The sequence below is a fragment of the Trichomycterus rosablanca genome, chromosome 6, assembly GCF_030014385.1.
Source record: "Trichomycterus rosablanca isolate fTriRos1 chromosome 6, fTriRos1.hap1, whole genome shotgun sequence".
In the NCBI taxonomy this organism is placed as follows: Eukaryota; Metazoa; Chordata; class Actinopteri; order Siluriformes; family Trichomycteridae; genus Trichomycterus; species Trichomycterus rosablanca.
This window is the reverse complement of record NC_085993.1, coordinates 19,429,340-19,449,084: the sequence shown is the minus strand read 5'-3', so window position 1 is coordinate 19,449,084 and position 19,745 is coordinate 19,429,340. Positions and strand designations below refer to the sequence as shown.

General features: G+C 39.9%; 2 protein-coding genes across 4 annotated transcripts; one reads left to right on the top strand and one right to left on the bottom strand.

Annotated features, from left to right (window-relative positions):
• The first annotated feature begins 221 nt into the window (after nt 1-221).
• On the top strand, nt 222-11,460 carry glyctk (glycerate kinase). 2 transcript variants are annotated; one of them, XM_062997530.1, is made up of 6 exons: nt 222-330; nt 2,358-2,388; nt 4,812-5,197; nt 6,223-6,374; nt 6,531-6,706; nt 7,440-11,460. In XM_062997530.1, exons 3-6 carry the CDS (start codon nt 4,854-4,856, stop codon nt 8,325-8,327), a joined length of 1,560 nt encoding a protein of 519 aa, XP_062853600.1. In that variant the 5' UTR covers nt 222-330; nt 2,358-2,388; nt 4,812-4,853; the 3' UTR covers nt 8,328-11,460. The 2 variants fall into 2 exon arrangements, with proteins under 2 accessions (XP_062853600.1, XP_062853601.1); XM_062997531.1 differs by lacking the exon at nt 2,358-2,388.
• Nucleotides 11,461-12,095: 635 nt separating this feature from the next.
• Nucleotides 12,096-19,470, bottom strand: tcta (T cell leukemia translocation altered). Of its 2 annotated transcripts, none has more exons than XM_062997534.1 (3): nt 15,444-15,824; nt 14,217-14,271; nt 12,096-13,041 (listed from the first exon to the last, which is right to left on the bottom strand). In XM_062997534.1, exons 1-3 carry the CDS (start codon nt 15,655-15,657, stop codon nt 12,999-13,001), a joined length of 312 nt encoding a protein of 103 aa, XP_062853604.1. In that variant the 5' UTR covers nt 15,658-15,824; the 3' UTR covers nt 12,096-12,998. The 2 variants fall into 2 exon arrangements, with proteins under 2 accessions (XP_062853604.1, XP_062853602.1); XM_062997532.1 differs by lacking the exon at nt 15,444-15,824 and adding an exon at nt 19,082-19,470 and having other exon boundaries at nt 13,015-13,041.
• Between the last annotated feature and the right edge of the window lie 275 nt (nt 19,471-19,745).

Below are 19,745 nucleotides of genomic sequence, written 5' to 3'. Positions count from 1 at the left end.
GTAACAGCGCCACCTCCTGATCATCATCCGATACTGAACTTCATTTATATTATTATATTTTCGATTCTTCATCCTTTCCAAGGTTTTTTAAGCTGTTGTTTAAACCTATAAATGAACTAATTTTAGTTGGTTAATTTTAGCATTTAAAGTAGACTAATACTTGTATTAAGCCCTCCTACGAACATTGACTTTTATTTTGACATTAAAGCAAAAAGAGCGTATTTTTTAATACTGTGTAAATAGATCCGTTGCTAACGCTAATAAATAAACAGTCACTATAACATGACTCTTATTACAAACAAATGAGCATAAACGGATAAACTGGCTTAGGTGAGTATGTAGAGTGTTTTTATTATAATTTTGCTGATAATAAAGTGTGGCTACATAATGTAATATAGTAAAACTAACTGCGTTACTGTCGACACACGGGCCTGTATTAGTACTCCACCCACAGCTAACATAGCTGTAGGTGTTATTAACACCCGCGTACAGAATGTACAGGTGTGAACCGTCTATAACACCGCCGAGACACCAACTGTTCTCTTATTCACGCTGTGTGAACTTTATATACTTTCCTCCTGCTGAGTTGTAGGGATAGGCCTGTTTACTATGGCAGATGGGATTTAATTAAAATTTTATCTCGTAGACCCTTGTGTTTTAATTTTTTTTTAATTACGTTTTAAAATACCATTATTATATTTATTAAAACATTACTCCTCGGTTTTTAAAACGTCATGTCTGTGATGTTGTTTTTATGAGATCTGGATTTTAATTGCTGTGAAAACTGTATTTGCAACAACACCCTTATCTATGAAAACGAATCTTGCCCAATACATGTCATTAAGAGCATTTAATCCTCATAAATGGTCCCAATTTTTTTACACTGCACTGCTTGAAAAAATATAATTAATTTTTAAGTAAATGTATCACAATATTGTAATTGGTAAAATCACAGCAAGAAGGTCCTGGATTTGATTCCCAGGTGGGACGGTCCGGGTCCTTTCTGTGTGGAAGTTGCATGTTCTCCCCGTGTCTGCGTGGGTTTCCTCTAGGAGCTCCGGTTTCCTGCCACAGTCCAATGCATGCAAGTGAGGTGAACCGGAGATACAAAATTGTCCATGACTGTGTTTGACATTACAGACTTAACTGATGAATCTTGTGTAACCAGTAACTAACGGTTCTAGCATGAATGTAACCAAAGTGTTACATTTAACATGGCGTTAAATCCATGGCGTTTATTATTTAATAAAACAGCCATGATTGGCTATGCCAGGGGTGGCAAAGACCCCATGATGGATTGGCATCCTGTTCGGGGTGTGTTACTGCATTGCACACAGTAATTCTGGGGAACCTGGACCAACTTCGACCCAGACCAGGGATAAAAGGGGTGGTAAAATAAGAAAATGAAATGGGAATGAACATTTTAAATGGTTTACAGTCTATAACAATTTGACCTTTATTTAAAGTTGTAAAATAGTATGTACGAATGTCTTTTTTTTTTTTTTTTTTTACCTTTAAGTACTTCAACCATCTTTCAGATTAACATTTTATAAAGGGGACCATTAAGGGGGAGAAAAAAACGTAGCAATCCCAAACTGCATTTGATCTAGACGGCAAGTTGCCAGAAAGTCCACATGATTCCCCAATGTTTTTGATAAAAGGTAAAAATAGGCAGCAATACACCCTCAAGGACTACAGTTCAAACAAATTTGGATTAGGCCAATGAATTAAAAAATAGTAGTTTGTATAAAACAGTCAAGTCTGTGGTGCCTCTGAACTCCAGTGCTTTTTATTGCTAATAAATAAATCTCTTTATGTATATATTTTTAATTTTCATTAACACTGGCCACAAGGCATGAATACCCTGAAAAGGACACCAACTTGTTGCAGGACTTGGGCCATAACCCCCACTCCCCTCAGACATAACCAATAATGTCTGTGTTGACACCCGGCCAAAGGACCACTGATATTTGATCATGTATCTCAGCGGGGGTAGGCTAGCATAATAGACCGCTGTGTCACCCGAGAGCCCTATCTCCATAGATAGCAATTAAAAATTAGCCAGCAATCATAAACACAGTGTGATATTGCTCTGATACTAGACCCCTTTTAATGACTGTTGGGGAAAAACTATCACTCATGCTTGTGGCCCTAACAATGTTGAGAAGTTGTGCCTATAAAGATGCTTCTGCCTAGTGACCTCATGATACTATAATCCATCCTGCTTTTGGTTAATGTGCCCTATGGACAGCACTAGTCAATCATTATTCACACAGTACACAGGTTTGATGGAATGTTTTGGACAGAGTCAGACACAGTAGTGTTTAAGTACAAGGTTTTATTTGTGTTTACTTCAGAAAAGGGCTGTGCAGACTTCAAGTAGTGTTGGTAAGTACATAAGCGAGTATATTAACTACTAATCATTTTGTTAAAGGCATGCTGCTGACCATGCTTTGCTTGGATTGGCTTACTGACCCGATCTGTCTTCATCAGGGTGCTGTCTAACTGTTTGTGTTAATTATATACTCTTTTAACACAGTATGTCCAGTATTTCTCACTGTACTGCAAAATTGTATACAACACTTACATGTAAAAATTCCCATAATGTAATTATCCTTAATTATGAAAACCGAACAAAAGCATACTGTTTTTTTAAATGTATTTTAAATGTATTGTAAAGGATCAAAAGTCATGGCCATCCTAGCAAAATCAATGAATTTATTGAGTTAACACATTAAACATCAAATCTCCTTCTACTGTTTTAATTGAAATACAGGTTGAAGTGTATTTATAAATCCCTGCCTTGGTTTTTATTTGCATTTAACATACTGACCAACCTTTTTGTATTTAACGATAGTATGACCTAATATAACTTTTCATTATTCACTTTGCTACCTTCTATTACTCCTACATAAACATACAGTTAAGAAATTGTGTGCAATTATATGATTATATGACTATGCCATTTGCTCAGGCGGCACAATGGTAAACTGCGCTAGCCTATTACCGCTGGGATCCAGGCTTCCAATCCCCAGCAGTTCTACTGGCAGGTTGGGTGTCTATACACAGACATGATTGGCTATGTCTTGTGTGGCTGAGGCCCCGCGATGGATTGGCATCTTTCTTGTCTGGGGTGTGTTACTGCATTACGCCCAATGCTTCCTGGGAAAGTGGACCTACTGTGACCCTGACCAGAATAAAGTGTTGATAAAACAAGAAAATGAATGAATAAATCTTGGTAGAAACAGTGGAGAGAAATAATAACCAATACTAACAGTAGTTATTTCTTTTGGTGCTGTAGGCGTTGTTGCTCAGTGGAAACAGCTAAAGCATGGCTTCATTTTTCAGAACTTTCTAGACTTTGTCTGCCTAAAAGTTGCATGTAGTCAAGTTATAATTAGCATGTTATTAAGTGTATTAAACCAACTTGGCCATCAGATACTTTACAGTTTGTAAGTAAGCTTGGAATATTTAGGTTATTGGATATTTTTTCACTAAATAAACAAATGATCCAAAACATTATGACCATGTGAGTGGCACAGTAGTTAATAACGATCTCACAGCCAGTAACATATTAAATGTTGTGCTGATGGTAGTTGCTAATAGTAGACATGTTAAATGGAGCAGATACGGGTAGAATAAAGACATGAGAGACTTTGATAAGGACCAAATTGTTATTGCCAGACAGCTGAGTCAGAAATATCTCCAAAGGCGTACTCACAGGCAGCTCTTGTTAGTACCTACTGATATTGGTCCAGAAACTGCTGACTGGGAGTTAGGTGGCCATAACTTATTTAACAACAGTAGGTCAAACCTTTCTCTGTATGGGGCTGCGTCATCAAAAGCCAGTCAAAGTGCCCATGCTAACCCCTGTCCATCAATTGAAAGAGCCTGCAATGAGTATACCTGCATTGGAACGGGACATTGAAGAAATAGACTCGTTTTCTCTTGGATCATGTGAATGGCCAGGCACATGTGCACTATTTGCCTGGGGAAGAGATGGCATCTTAATGCCTTGTAGGACAAGTAGGGATGTAACGATGCACCACAAGACAGTTAAAAATCGGTGCACATGTGCCACGATTCGAATTGGTTATTCATATAAGATGATAATCATATAAGTTTTTTTTTTACACAATAAGCATTATTTGGCAGTTTGTACCTACCTCAGAAATAAGAGGGCATTCATTATTTAGATAAATAAAAGATAAGCACAAATACAGTATTTTATTTTATTTTTTAAGAGAAATAATAAAAGGAAACTTTGTCATAATTTGTCTTCAATTTCATTTTCTTTAAAAAAATCGGGAAAAAATCGTATCGTGAATCGTATCGCATTGTGGGTAGAGTGTATCGTTACATCCCTAAGGACGAGCTACCTCACAGTATACAGGAGTTGAAGAAGCATGAACCAGTAAAAGTTGAAGAACGTGGTAACAGATACCACAGCCGGTCTTTGCAACAAATGTCAGTAGCACCACTAACCTTCTTCTTCATTTACAAGAAAAAGCTACTGGTTTATTCTGGTTATGTTATAGAGGGCCACTACTTCCGGCATAGTAATTGTATTTTCTTGATGACCAGGTGATTAAAGCTGTTAGGAAATTTGCAGTAAAGGCTGATACTGTATGTGGTGTTCTTCCTTTTTTTAATAAATAAAAGTGCATCTATAGTGTCTCTAAATATTGTCTATTGCTCAAGTATTCAGATCATTTCTGCCCCTATCCCCCAGCCCTACTTTCAAGTATTGTGCAACACTAAGACTCTTTGCTAACCAGTCCCAATTCTGCTTTTATTACTGATTGTGTTAGGTGAATCCTTGGCCTTGCCTGTGTGGACAGTTTGATAGCTTCATGGCTCGAGTCCTGAAACTTTCACGCTCTGTCCTGCACTGGAGGCCCCTGTGGGTCAGAAGCATGTCCACTTTAGAAGAGCGAGCCCGGACCATGTTCGCCGCCGCTGTGGAGGGAGTCCAGCCAGACAGCATAGTGCGCAGAGCTCTGCAGCGACGAGGGAATGACCTGCTGGTGGCCGAGCACAGTTTCAGTCTGAGTAACAATGTGCATCTGGTGGGATTTGGCAAAGCTGTTCTGGGCATGGCTGCAGAAACAGAGAGGATTGTGGGGGATCACCTGGTTCAGGGACTAGTAAGTGTGCCTCACGGAATTCAGGAAACATTGCAGCATCATAATAAGCTGTAAGTATCCACTGCACACCTGTATCAAATTTATTCATGTAAAACAGATAAATTCTAATTTACAGTCAAGCCAGAAAGTCTGCGTACCACTTTCACCTTCTCCACATTTTACTACATTACAGCCACTCCTTAGTAAAAGGCATATAACAGCCCACTTGGAGTTTGCCAACAGGTAACTAGAGGACTCTCGAACCATAAGAAACAAGATTCTCTGGTCTGATAAAACCAAAATTGAACTTTTTGGGCTGAATTCCAAGCGTCACGTCTGGAGGAAACCAGACACCACTCATCACCTGGATAATGCCATCCCTACAGTGAAGCATGGCGGTGGCAGCATTATGATGTGGGGTTTTTCAGCAGTGGGACCGGGGCGACTAGTCCTGATAGAGGGAAAGATATATGCAGCCAAGTACACCGAGATCCTTGAAGAAAACCTGCTCCAGAGTGCTCTGGACCTCAGACTGGGGCGAAGGTTTACCTTCCAACATGACAATGACCCGAAGCACACAGTCAAGAGAACAAAGGAGTGGCTTCTGAGAAAGTCTGTGAATGTCCCTGAGTGGCCCAGCCAGAGCCCAGACCTGAATCCATTTGAACATCTGTGGAAGGAGCTGAAAATGGTTGTGTACCGACGCTCCCCATCCAACCTGACGGAGCTTGCAAGGATATGAGGAATGGGCAAAAATGTCTAGAAACAAGTGTGTCAAGCTCGTCGCTTCTTTCCCAAGACGGCTTGAAGCTGTAATTGCTGCCAAAGGTGCATCAACCAAGTATTAGGCTAAGGGTGTGTACAGATATGTAACCCCTAAATAAACCATTTTTGTCAGTAAAATAAAATTGCATATTTTTTAACCCTGTTTTCACTTCGTAATTATTGGGGACTGTGTGTAGAAACAAAAAAATAACTCAATCTATTGAATCTGTAATGTAATAAAACGTGGAGAAAGTGAAAGGGGTGTGCAGACTTTCTGGCTTGACTGTACCTGCACTTGTTTTAATGATTGACTGTTGGTATTCATTTTCAGGAATATGTTACTTGGCCCCAGCAGCAAGATTAAGGTAATGGAAGGAGCCAAACACAACCTTCCAGACCCAGATGCCCAAAGGTCAGCACAGAGCATCCAAGAACTAGCCAGGACTCTTACTGAGAAAGATCTTCTGCTTGTCCTTATTTCAGGTCTTGTATTGCTTGCTCTTATCTTTAAGATCAAAGCTTAAATCGGAACTCTACATGTATGAGACTGGCAGGTACTTCTTTGGAATAAAAAATATATATACTGTATATAATAATCTGTCTTTCTGGACATGTGTGTTTTATCACTTGCATGAGTAGGTGGTGGCTCGGCTCTTTTACCTGCTCCTATCCCACCGATAACCTTGCAGGAGAAACAGGATGTGACTCGTCGTCTAGCAGCTTCAGGAGCCACAATTCAGGAGTTAAACACAGTGCGGCGAGCTCTGTCACTGTTAAAAGGTGGAGGCCTGGCTCGTTTAGCTTATCCTGGAAAGGTAAACTCATACTACACATTTTTGCAGTAGAAACGATAAACTGTTTATTTTTATGAAACAGAGGTTGAGAGGTTTGATGTCTAAGGAGATGTCTTCTGGTTTTCTTCCACATCACAAAAGCATGCAGAAGGTGATCTGGCCACTTTATATTGCCACTAGGTGTGAGTGAAGTAGTGAATGAGTGTGTAGTGCCCTGCAGTAAATTGGTGTCTGGTCCAGGTTGTATTCCTGCCCTGCGACCCACCATTACCCTGACCTAGATGATGAAACAATTAGCAAAAACTCCTAATATTAGGGCGGCACGGTGGCTAAGTGGGTAGCACTGTCACCTCACAGCAAGAAGGTCCTGGGTTCGATCCCCAGTTGGGGCAGTCTGGGTCATTTCTGTGTGGAGTTTGCATGTTCTCCCCGTGTCCATGTGGGTTACCTCCGGGTGCTTCGGTTTCCTCCCACAGTCCAAAGACATGCAAGTGAGGTGAATTGGAGACACTAAATTGTCCATGACTGTGTTCTATATAACCTTGTGAACTGATGAATCTTGTGTAATGAGTAACTACCGTTCCTGTCATGAATGTAACCAAAAGTGTAAAACATGACATTAAAATCCTAATAAACAAACATCCTAAAATTAAATTGGTTCCATTTTTACCTCTTGTTTGCTTATACAATCTAGCTAAATGTATAGTATGTCTTCCCATCTTTAGTTATTACTTTAATTGTGCTTTGTTCCAAGGTGGTGGCACTTATTCTGTCAGACATCATTGGAGATCCACTAGATCTCATAGCCAGTGGGCCAACAGTGTGTAGCAAGACATCAGCGGAGGAGGTTTGGGCCATCCTGGACCGCTACAACCTTTCTGTCACTCTGCCCTTGTCTGTAAAAGACGTTCTAAATCAAGAAGGCTCGCAGCAGAAAAATAAGCCACATGAAGACCACATCCTCAATGCTGTAATTGGCTCTAATGCTATTGCTCTGGAGTGTGCTAGTCGTAAAGCGCGCGACTTAGGCTTCCGTCCAGTGATTCTTTCTCCAGGAGTGTGTGGTGATGTTGGATCTGTAGCCCAACTGTATGGGCTGCTGTCTCGCTTTGCCTGTACTCCAGGACCGGAACCTCCGGAGCTTGCATATGAGATCCTCAAACTGGGTCCACAGGTGGGGGTGGAGACCTGGGATCTTTGTCGCACAATGAAACAGTTAGAAGATGCGCGGGAGGAAAGCTGGTGCACCACATGCCTGCTGGCTGGAGGCGAGCCCACCGTTCAACTATTGGGAAACGGCAGAGGTGGGAGGAACCAGGAGCTGGCTCTTCGGGTAGGCCTTGAGCTTTGCAGGAAGGAAGAGAAAAGTGCAGCAGTGTTTCTCAGTGGAGGAACCGATGGCCAGGATGGTCCTACTGAAGCTGCCGGAGCAGTTTGCGATGGAAACCTAGAGGTCGAGGCTAAGAGTCAGGAGCTGGATGTTGATAACTTTCTTAAAAATAATGACTCGTTCACATTTTTCTCACGTCTTTCAGAGGGGCATAGGTTGCTTCTGCCAGGGCTCACAGGTACCAATGTAATGGATGTTCATGTTCTGCTTCTACCACCTCCACCGCCACACCAACACCAACAGAGTAACTAATTCAAACAAATAATCAGTTGAGATTACTATTACTAAGTAATCTAGGCTATTTTTAATCAAATGCGATCAAATAATATTTTTAAAAGATTTCTTATTCACTTTAATATCAAAATTATATACATAGTTTTATAAAACTATCTAATTAAGTAGATTCTGCAGAGTTTGTTTCACATTGGTGCCTTAACTCTAAAATGAAGTAGAATGAAGTGTGGCTGTTCTTTGCCCAAGTGCCTTATTTAACTGTGCCATACATTTCTTAGTTTAATAATTTTGGATATTTTATAAACACACTAAAACTTAATCAGTACTGCACATGGCTGGGTGTCCTGTGGTACTTTGGCGTACTGTGGTACATTCAGAACGGCAGCAATTATTCGCCTTTTATTGCCCGAATTACTGATCATTCACTTTCTTGTGTTCACACCGGAAGCATCATCATCGCCAAGCAAAAAAAAAAAGTCATAGGACTACAGTTTACTTGCTAGAATCTATAGAGCACAAAGAACAAATGTAACCACTAATTAGATGTTTCCACTAAAAATAAAAATCCTGTGGGGAAACTGCTAGTCTATAAATACACCTTAGTCTCTCTACCTTCCCTACGTAGTGCTTTACTGTCTGTGCGATCCACATGACAAGAAAACTGTTCTTTGAGATTGTGGAAGTTTGACACTGCGACAATGTGTTTTTCTTCCATCTCTAGTAGAAACTTTATCTAGGAACCAAAAACGAAGCGTACTGCTCCATGGTGGTGGAAATAATGTGTACCGCTCTGCTTGCTCTTAATTTGCATAGTTAAACTGCGCTCAACTTGATCACCTCGCCGACCCCGCCCACTTCACGTGACTAACAATCGCTTCGCCTCTTGTCGCCTGTAATCACCAGCGGTAATTAAAAATGAATGACATCCAATCGCTTTGTCACACCGGAAGCATCAATCATCGCCACTGGGTAATTAGTTGCCATGGTTTAACTCTCGCCAAGCAAAAAAAAAAAAGTCAGCACTACAGTTTACTTTACTTGCTAGAATCTATAGAGCGCATAGAACAAATGTAACCACTAATTAGATGTGTTTCCACTAAAAATAAAAATCCTGTGGGAAACTGCTCGTCTATAAATACACCTTAGTCTCTCTACCTTCCCTGCGTAGTGCTTCACGCCTGTGCAATCCACATGACAAGAAAACTGTGTTCTTTGCGATTGTGGAGGTTTGACACAGTGACAATGCGTTTCTCCTCCATCTCTAGTAGAAACTTTTATCTATAAAACCAAAAACGAAGCATAGTGCTTTCATGGTAGTGCAAATAACGTGTGTACTGCTCTGCTTGCTCTTAATTTGCATAGTTAAACTTTGCTCGACTTATTCGTGTCGCCGACTCCGCCCACTTTACGTCACTAACAATTGCTCTACCTGTAATTGGCAGCGCTAATTAAAAATGAATGACATCCAGTCGCTTTGTCCCATCGTATTACTGTTGGTCTGAACATGGGGGTTAAACGAGCTTTATGTTTATAGCATTTAGCAGCAGAGTCTTGTGCTTATTAATTAAACTGAGCTAAAAAACAACCTGGAGCTTAAAGCTTTGACATTAAGCCCATTAGTATTATGTTGACAGCAAATCAAAGCAACGTTACTGATTCATATGATAAATGTAACACCAATGGTGCCTTAAACACTCCAAGTGTGCACTTCGGTAGCTGTCTAAATAAGAGTTTCAATGTGTATTTAAATCCAGAATATTCAAGAGAAACAGAAGCGCTGCATAACTGTATCAATGATTGTAGCTTTTACTTATCTGAATATGGCCAAACTGCTCAAACAGTTAATGTTTACAGAATCTGTAACTGTCACAGCCAAATGTGTTAATTCAGCAGATATCCATGTTTATATATACAAAGTCTTTATGTCTTTAAATCAGTGTTTCAGTTATGTTTTCTCAGCAGCATGTTAATACTAATGCTTTACATGATTTTTAAATGAGTATTACCTTTACCTTATGTAGGGTTCTGATTTTTTTTTTTTGTTTGTTAGATACAATATACATTGTTACTGACTCTTGCCTTTACCTACACACGGATCAGCCAAAACATTACATCCACACCCTAAAATTCATAACAACTGTGCATGCCATGGTCCGGTCAGGATGAATTACTTGGGCTGATAGTAGTTACTTGTATCCAGTAGATATGGGCAGCATAAAGACTTGAGTATCCAAATTGTAATAGCCAGCCAAATGGGTTAACATAGGTAACCGTGGTATTTACAAACAGTGGTCTGAGGAGAGACAAGCCACAAACCACTAACAGCTTACTGGATTGATTGTTGACAAACATGAAGCATATATTGTCTGGTACAGACCAACAAGAAGGCAACTGTGGCTCAAATTGCAGATCATATTAATACTGGTGATGAGGTGACTGTGCCGCAACACCATGCATCAAGCCCTTCTGTTTTAGGGGTTTGTGTAGTACCAGGCCATGTGCTAACTATGCTAATTCCTGTCCACCATTAAAAACGCAGCATTAGAACTGGACTATGTAGCAATGGAGAAAGGTCAATTGATTTTATAAGTCCTGTTTTCTCCAAGGGCGGCATGGTGGCTTGGTGGGTAGCACTGTCGCCTCACAGCAAGAAGGTCCTGGGTTTAATCCCCAAGTGGGGCGGTCCGGGTCCTTTCTGTGCGGAGTTTGCATGTTCTCCCCGTGTCTGCGTGGGTTTCCTCCTGGGTTAATTGGAGACACTGAATTGCCCTATAGTTGTATGTGTGTCTGCCCTGCGATGGACTGGCACCTCGTCCAGGGTGTTACTGTGTGCCTTGCGTCCATTGAAAAGCTGGGATAGACTCCAGCACCCCCTCCAAGATCATGTGGAGACCAGGCATATGTGGCTTATTTACCCATGCAAAAGATGGAGATGGCACCACGATCCACCTTGTAATGTACAAAAGCGAAAAAACCTGCTGGTTATATCCTTGTACCAGAGACCACAGGACATCTTTAGCTCCAGTCCTGTGGAGTCCATGTATTGACAGCATACTAGGCATGTTTTGGCTCATCAGTGTTTGCGTATTTGTATATATGTATGTAACCAAATAGTCTAATCCAACCTGGTAAATAAATGTAATGTTTATAAGACCCGGCTCATGTGGACACATATAGTTTTGTTTTTAAGAAAGGTCAGAATTTCTGAAAGATACACAAAGAATTACAGAGATTTGGTTGTAATGCTGAACAGTTGTTTAATCAGAATACTTTTCAGTTTCAGTCAAAAAATTATTGAGCCAGTAAAAAATCTATTTTCTATAAACTCAGTTTACAGTACTTAAAAACAACTTGCAGGTGTGTGATGATGTATTTTTCTACAATCTGAACTAAATCTGTACATCTAAACATAATTGTATGACCAAACATCCTGATTTAACCATGTTAAATGTTTTCTTAATCCTGTACACATACCCTGTTTAATGAAAACCCCTGTCATTATTTGTTCTAGCCAGCAGTTGAGTAAGAGCTGCTGTTGAGAAAGATCTGAAAAGCTCAAAAGCCAACATTGCCACCAACTAGCAACCTCTATGCAAAGTAGTTAAGTTGCAGTACACTGGCTATATTATACAAAATTAAACCTTCAGCAAAATGTCATTTTACAAGTACAGAACCACAAATAAATTAATAAATCATTATTCTATATAAAATCACTATTCATCATGTATCCTTTGATTTGGTCTTTTTTGTGTTTTTGCTTCTTCTGGTGCAAAAATGCACACGAACGTCAATACAATCCAAATAGCATCATAACACTATTGTGTCACCCCTAAACACACAAGATTAAAACATTAAAATTAGGCTGGCATTCCATTTGAAGACAGAGTATGTTGTTGACAGTGATTGTTTTCAGGTTGGCTAACAAAAAGGTTCTAGAAACACTATTATGCTTAACTGTTAAATGTGATTGGATCAAATATGCAAATATTAAGTTTGAATGTTACAAGGAGTAGTTGATATTTTACACTTCCTTAATCTTATTTTAAAAAGTATTTTCCAAGTGTGTTCTTTAATTGGCAGTGTTAGAAAATGTAACATGTATACCAATATGTACAATACAAATCAGCCACTGGAAGACTTTAATTAAAAGGGTATCTGTACATGAATGCATAATGTCTGGGAATTATATACATTGTCATGTAAGCAACTCTGTCATGACTTACGTTGTGACTAAGCTGGTGAAAAATCTTGACTATGGATAAAAACACCATGAATTCAGGTTTAGTAGTCAGCTAAATAGTCCCATGTCACTGGATCTACACTAAACAAGTAAATGTAAAAATTTACTATTGATTGACATGGAGATTCTGGCTGTTAATCCTTAGACTGCTTGATTGAAGTGGTCATAATTTGATTGAAGTGGTCATTTGATGATCTATTAACAGGAATCCAACAATCGACTCTTCACTGAAAAACAACTTGGCTAAAAATTTCCAGATAAAATGTCCAGCCAGACAGTTTAGTTTATTTTCAACAAGCTGAGCCACTTTGATGTCATCATCTCGTTCTAACATCGCATGATCTTCAGGGTTTTTATGGCACATTTTTATTGGGAATGTAGTTACCATTATTTCAAAACAAAGGTGATGCTGGTCCCTCCTGTTTGTTCATCTCAAACAGTTTGTCTGATCACTCGCGGTGAGATTTTAGGATTTCCTCTGCAGCACTATCCCTAAAACAAATTAGACAAGAATTCACTTTATATCAAACAAACATATAGATTGTATTGTTGCCATGCAAAACTGTGTCACTGGCCAAATTTATGACTGGACGGTCCATAATAAATCTTAACATCTATTTCTTATGTAGTCTTGTGCAAAAGTGAGGGCAGTTGTAGCCTATCGGTTAAGATACTGGACTAGGCCGTTCAGGTGGCGCAGCGGTAAAAAGTATGCGAGCACGCCAGAGTTGGGGTTTTGAACACATCATATAGAATCTCAGCTCTGCCTTCCGACTGGGCTGGGCGGCAGAAACAATGATTGGCTGTTGTTCATAGGCGTAAAGAAAGTCGGATCAGAGGTCCTCATAACCGGTGCAACTGCGGCCCCTGCTGGCTGACTGATGCCGCCTGCACAGGGCTGAGGAATAATGCTGATGGGGGTGTGGCCCTCCGTACACAGTGCCTGTCAGTGTATGAACTTGACTCGTGCAGGTAAAAAATGCAGTCTGTACTTGACTGTACGTGCCGGAGGGGGGCGTATGTCATTTGAGAGGCGTCCTCAGTCAGCGGTGAAGGGTCGAATCAGTATAGAGGACACAATCAGGGTAATTGGACACGACTAGATTTGTGGGGGGGGGTTGGAGGAAAAAGTGGGGGGGGGGGGGGGGGGGTTACTGGACTAGTAATTAGAAGGTCACTGGTACAAGCCCCACCACTGCCAGGTTGCTGCTGTTGGGCCCTTGAGCAAGGCCCTTAACCCTCAATTGCTCACTGTATACTGTCACTGTACTGTAAGTCGCTTTGGATAAAAGCGTCTGCTAAATGCTGAAAATGTAAAAGTTTGGACACTTCTAGTAAATTCCGTGTTTTATTTTTATTTTTTTTCAAAACTGTCTGTAGTCATTTTTAATTATCTACTGTTATTCTTCTGTCACACACATGGTAACCACACTGGCCAAGGAGGAATGCCATTAAGCACACACCCTTCCTGACACATGTGAAACCACTAACCCTTTTTTGCCCCAAAGACAATGTAGCAGCAAGGAGGCGAATCCCACTCAGACATGGACCATTGTGTCAGGTGAGCACAAAACCAGGCAGGTGGCACCGCTGAGATCATATAAATATAAATCCTCCCAACACCTTATTTGTACCTAATCTGTAAGCAAAAATTACAGGACACCTACCATCCACTCAAATGTGATGCTGCGTCAGGAGTGCCACCATTCTGTCCCCCAGTTCCTGAAGAAAATAAAAGATATGAAGATATGAGCGACTAGAGTCCTGGATCCTGTGTGTGAGTAGTTTTGCTTGCTATTTTTGTGTCTTCCTCTCTGTCATTTGTTTGTTTATTTATTAGGATTTTAACATGTTTTACACTTTGGTTACATTCATGACAGGAACGGTAGTTACTCATTACACAAGATTCATCAGTTCACAAGGTTATATCGAACACAGTCATGGACAATTTAGTGTCTCCAATTCACCTCATGTGCATGTCTTTGGACTGTGGGAGGAAACCGGAGCACCCGGAGTAAACCCACGCAGACACGGGGAGAACATGCAAACTCCACACAGAAAGGACCCGGACCACCTCACCTGGGGATCGAACCCAGGACCTTCTTGCTGTGAGGCGACAGTGCCGCCCCCTCTCTCTCTCATAAAATTGCTCCTAGGTGTGAGCAAGTAAACTTTTGTTAGCCTATTTAGGGTGTGTTTTTTGCCAGGTGTTCTATATTTCTGGGTGGCACCATACCCACTATGCCCCTGTCTGAAAAGCAGTTGTTAGGTACATGTGTTATTTTTCGTTTGATGGGCAATACAGTGGGGCAGCTGGCAAAGTGGGTATCAGACACAACACGGGACCTGGGATCGATTCTTCCCTCCAGTTTCTGTGTGTGAGGAGTTTTGCATGTTCTTCTCGTAAATGTGGGAGTAAAATGATTCACGCCTTGTTCAGAGTGTATTTCTAAATATCACTGTTGCCTCACAACAAGAGGGTCTTGAGTTCGATGCCCAGGTGGAGCGGTCTAGGTCCTTTCTGTGTGGAGTTTGCATGTTCTCCCAGCGTCTGTGTGGTTTTCCTCCAGTTTTCTTCCACAGTCCAAAGATATGCAGTCAGGTTAATTACAGATAGTAAAAGTCCCCCTAGGTGTATGTGTGTTTACCCTGTGATGACCTGGTACCTGTCCATGGCCCTCAGTATGATAAAGCGGAATGAATGGTCACATATTTGTATTTATGTCATGTCCTCACTAAAACATGAGAATAAGTAGCATGTATTTAACACATACCCAATTTATAGTTACGCTGTAAAGTACAGACTAATATAAGCTACACAATTCCAGTTCTGCAGAAGCGACGACAGCTTGTGTGGTTAGCCTGTAGCTATGCTAGCCGTGCTATTCTCTCACCTTGTCTGTGATACATGTCGTTTACTGTGTTCCCGTACACTTTCCATGCGAAATGTATAGCGATCAAACTGAAGACGAGCCAGCTGAAGAGGATTTTAAACACAGCCACCCTCATGTCGTAAGCCAGCCAGTCATCCACAAACTCAGCCAGAAATGATACTAAACTGTCAACAATGCGAGAGAGGAACTCAAAATCCCACTGCTCCTCCATCATGTCATTTATAGATCTAACATAATTAACATTGCCCTGTTATAGCTTACAGCTTAGAAAACCTTTTCTTTAAAAATGTAAGTAACTATTATTTAACTATTATCTTTCATTTTAACGCAGTGGTTGAAGCTATTTTTCCTAGAGCGAAAACGTAAACAACTGACGACAGGTTCTTCTTTCACGAAGACAGAAACAAAATGGCCCTGTGTCGCCCCTAGGGGTGGGCGGATCGATCCGAATATCTTCTTCTTCTTCTTCTTCTTCTTGTTTTTTTTGGCGGATGGCAACTAGCTTTTTGGTGCATTACCGCCACCATCTAGACTGGAGTATGGAACCAGTAGTTTGTAGAGTTTTAGTCTATTTTTCTATATCCTGTTTACTAATCCTGTTTCCTTCAAAAAAGAAAAAAGAATCTTAAAATCAATTTCTCCTGACCCTTTTTTTAGGATGTCCTGAACATTCAGTTTAAGTTTATTTTCTTCTAGTTGTTGTATTAATCTGAGTCTATAATAATGATACCTAGAGCAGTGAAGAATTACATGTTCTACTGTTTCCGGTTTATTGCAGTAATTACATTTCCCATTTTCATGTTTCTTAATTATTGCTAGTGTGCTATTTAGCCCTGTGTGTCCAAATCTCAACCTTGATAACACTTCTTCCTCTTGTTTTCCTCTGCTTGTGGTTCTGCCCTTTCCCACTCTTCTTTGAATATTATAAAACTGTCTACCTGTCTGTGCTGTGTCCCATAACTCTTGCCATTTGTCTTTCATTTTAGCTTTAATAATACTTTTAATTTCTGCTTTACTATATTTGATCTTAATTTCAATTCTTTCTTTTCCTGCTGCTTGTTTTGCGTATTTGTCTGCACATTCATTCCCTGCTACTCCTATATGAGCCGGAACCCATACAAATGAAATTCTTGTCCCTGATTTTGTTATGTCATTTACCAACTGTTTTATTTCCCATACAATATCTTGTCTTGCCTCAACCTGAGATAATTCAAGACTTAATAGAGCTGAGCTGGAATCTGATGCCACTACCACCTCTTTTGGTCTATTATGCTCTATCCATGTCATTGCTTGTTGAATTGCCACTAATTCTCCCGTATATACAGCCAACTCATCATTTATTCTTTTATTACAGAATATTTTATGTTCTGGTATGACATATGATATTCCCATTCTTTTGTCTGTTCTTTTTGATGCATCTGTATATATTATAGTATTGTTTTTGTATTTTTTATCCATATAATTTATCACCCAGTATTTGTCTATTTCATGTTCTTGTCTTTTGTTCAACAGGCACCAGTCTATTGTTATTTCTTCTTGTACCCAGGGAGGGACAGCTGGATATGCCACTGTAGGACTTACTTCTAACTGTTTTATTTCCATGTCATTAACTTTGCTATTTATTGTCCATCCATAGCTTCTAACTTTTTCTGTCACTCTTTCTTGACACTGCCTTAATACTGATTGGCTTATGTGGTTTTCATTATGACCTTTAAGATTTGCCCAATATACCAGGGCCAGTTGGTCTCTTCTAAGATGTAGAGGCATCTCCCCCATCTCTACTTGAATTGACGTAACCGGTGTTGTTTTAACTGCCCCACAACATAATCTTAATGCCTGGTTTTGAATAATGTCTAGTTTGGTTATTAAACTTTTGGCCGCAGATCCATATACCAAGCATCCATAATCAAACACTGATCTAATGAGCCCTGTGTAGATAGCCTTTAACGCAGTTCTGCTTGCTCCCCATTCAACACCTCGCAAACATCTCATTATGTTCAATACTTTTTTACATTTGTCAATTATCTTTTGAATATGTGTTGCCCATGTAAGTCTTTTATCAAACCAAATTCCTAAATATTTAAATGACTCTACTTTTTCCAGCTCCTTCCCTGATATTTTAAGTTTTACATTTAAATCTGTTCTCTTTCTGGTGAAAAACATTGTTTTAGTTTTGTCGATTGATATTCTAAATCCCCACTGCAGGGCCCACTCTTCGATACTATTTATAGCTTGCTGCATCTTGTTTATCACAAAACCTATATTTCTTCCTTTTTTCCCACATAGTTCCATCATCTGCAAACAGTGCAACATTTACCGACTGTCCTACATCTTTGAATATTTCATTTATCATTACAGAGAATAGTAAAGGACTAATAATACTTCCTTGTGGAACACCATTTTCAACTATGTAACTTTTACTAACTTCTCCATTAACTTTAACTTTTATTGTCCTATATATTCCATATCCTTCCCTTTTTTAAATTCCCTGTATTGTAGTCCTCTTTGAACAAAGGTTACAACTCCTCCTCCTTTTCTTGTTTTCCTATCCCTTCTTACTGCAGTGTACCCTTTTATAATAAAATCCAGCCTTGGTACCAACCATGATTCCTGAATGCATATAATGCTAGGTTTAATGCTTAAACTTTCAATAAACTTCTTAAATTCTTGCCCATTTGAAATTAAGTTCCTTGCATTCCACTGTAGTATATTTAAAATCATTATGCTTGTGAAGATCCTGTCCCTGTCTGAACCTGTGGTGCTTCTTCATTAAGCGTATCTCTCACATTTTCCCAGGACAACCCCTTCATACCCAAGTATTTCTCAGCTGATTTAATTATTATTTTAATCCTTTCATTTTTTCTAGTTGTCTGTGCTGAACAATTAATTATCTCTGCCATAAAAAGTACAAAGTTACCTTTACTCACCAATAATGTTTCTTCATCTAATTTATCACATTTAGCGCATTGATCCTTGTTTTTGTACATATCTTTTTTCCCTTTTTCTAGTTCAGGTATGTCTCTTGGGACCTTCTTGGTAGCCTCTGCGTAAGATATCCCTTGCACAGCTTTAATCTTCTGTACCTCCTGCATTCTCTTACTTATCATGCATCCGCGATACGCTGAGCTGTGCTCCCCTCCACAATTACAACACTTCATTACTGCTCCTTCTTTGCATTTACCATATTCATGTTCCTCACTGCATTTACTACACCTTTGTTTTCCTTTACACACTGCAGCTACATGTCCAAATCTCTGACATTTAAAACATCTAAGCGGCGGTGGGATATATAGTCTGACCTCATAGCTCATGTATCCTATAAATACCTTTTCCGGGAGCCGTTCTTCCTCAAATGTAAGTAATACTGATAGACTGTCCATAATATTTCCATTTCTTTTCATCTTCATTCGTTTTACTTCTCTTATTTTTACATTCGTTATATTTTCTTTAATAGATTCTAGTGATTCATTCAAAGGGATCCCAAAAATTACTCCTCTAATTATTTTTTTGTCATACCCCATTGAACATTTCACCTTTTTGCCATTTATCATATTTATTTTGATTGCTTTCTTTTGTTGTTCTGCGTTTTTACAGATAACTATCAGTGATCCATTTCTTAGTTTTTTAGCGAATCTTACCTCCCCAATTGCTTTGTGTATCACTTTGGTTAGTTGCATAGGGCTCCAATCATCAAACATAGATTCCTCTTGTTCCATTTTAATGAACACCTTATATTCCTCTCTGCTCCTTTTCACTTCATTTGCTCTTTTATCACTATCGCTTTCATCCGATTTATCCCTCTGTTTACGTTTATTTCTCCTCCTTATTACATTCCACTCGTCAAAACTCCCGCTTCCCTGGACCATCTCATTTCCTGATTCGTCACTTCCCTCTGCAAACTCCTGTCCACTCACAGCCCAGTCGTTGCCAACCGCCTGTAACAGCGTGTCACGCCCTCCTCTCGTCGCCATCCCTCATCTCTCATTCCGATCCGAATATCGATACCAGCCTTGGTATTGGAATCGGATCGATACTAGCGTGATGGGATCGATACTTCAGTTTTACTTTTTCTCCGCTACATTCACAATGTTTCTCCCGTTTCATAAGAAAGTTTATACAACAGTTAGTTCCGACCTTACAATCTGATTGGTTGAGAAGTGTTCTTCTAACCGTGCTGATATTCGTGATAACAGCACGGCCTTTTCACACCACAACTGTATTACTCCGCTGACGCGTTGCCATTAACGACAGGCTTCATGCACACAAACGCGCACGCAGGCGACAGACTTTTTTTCCCGGTCG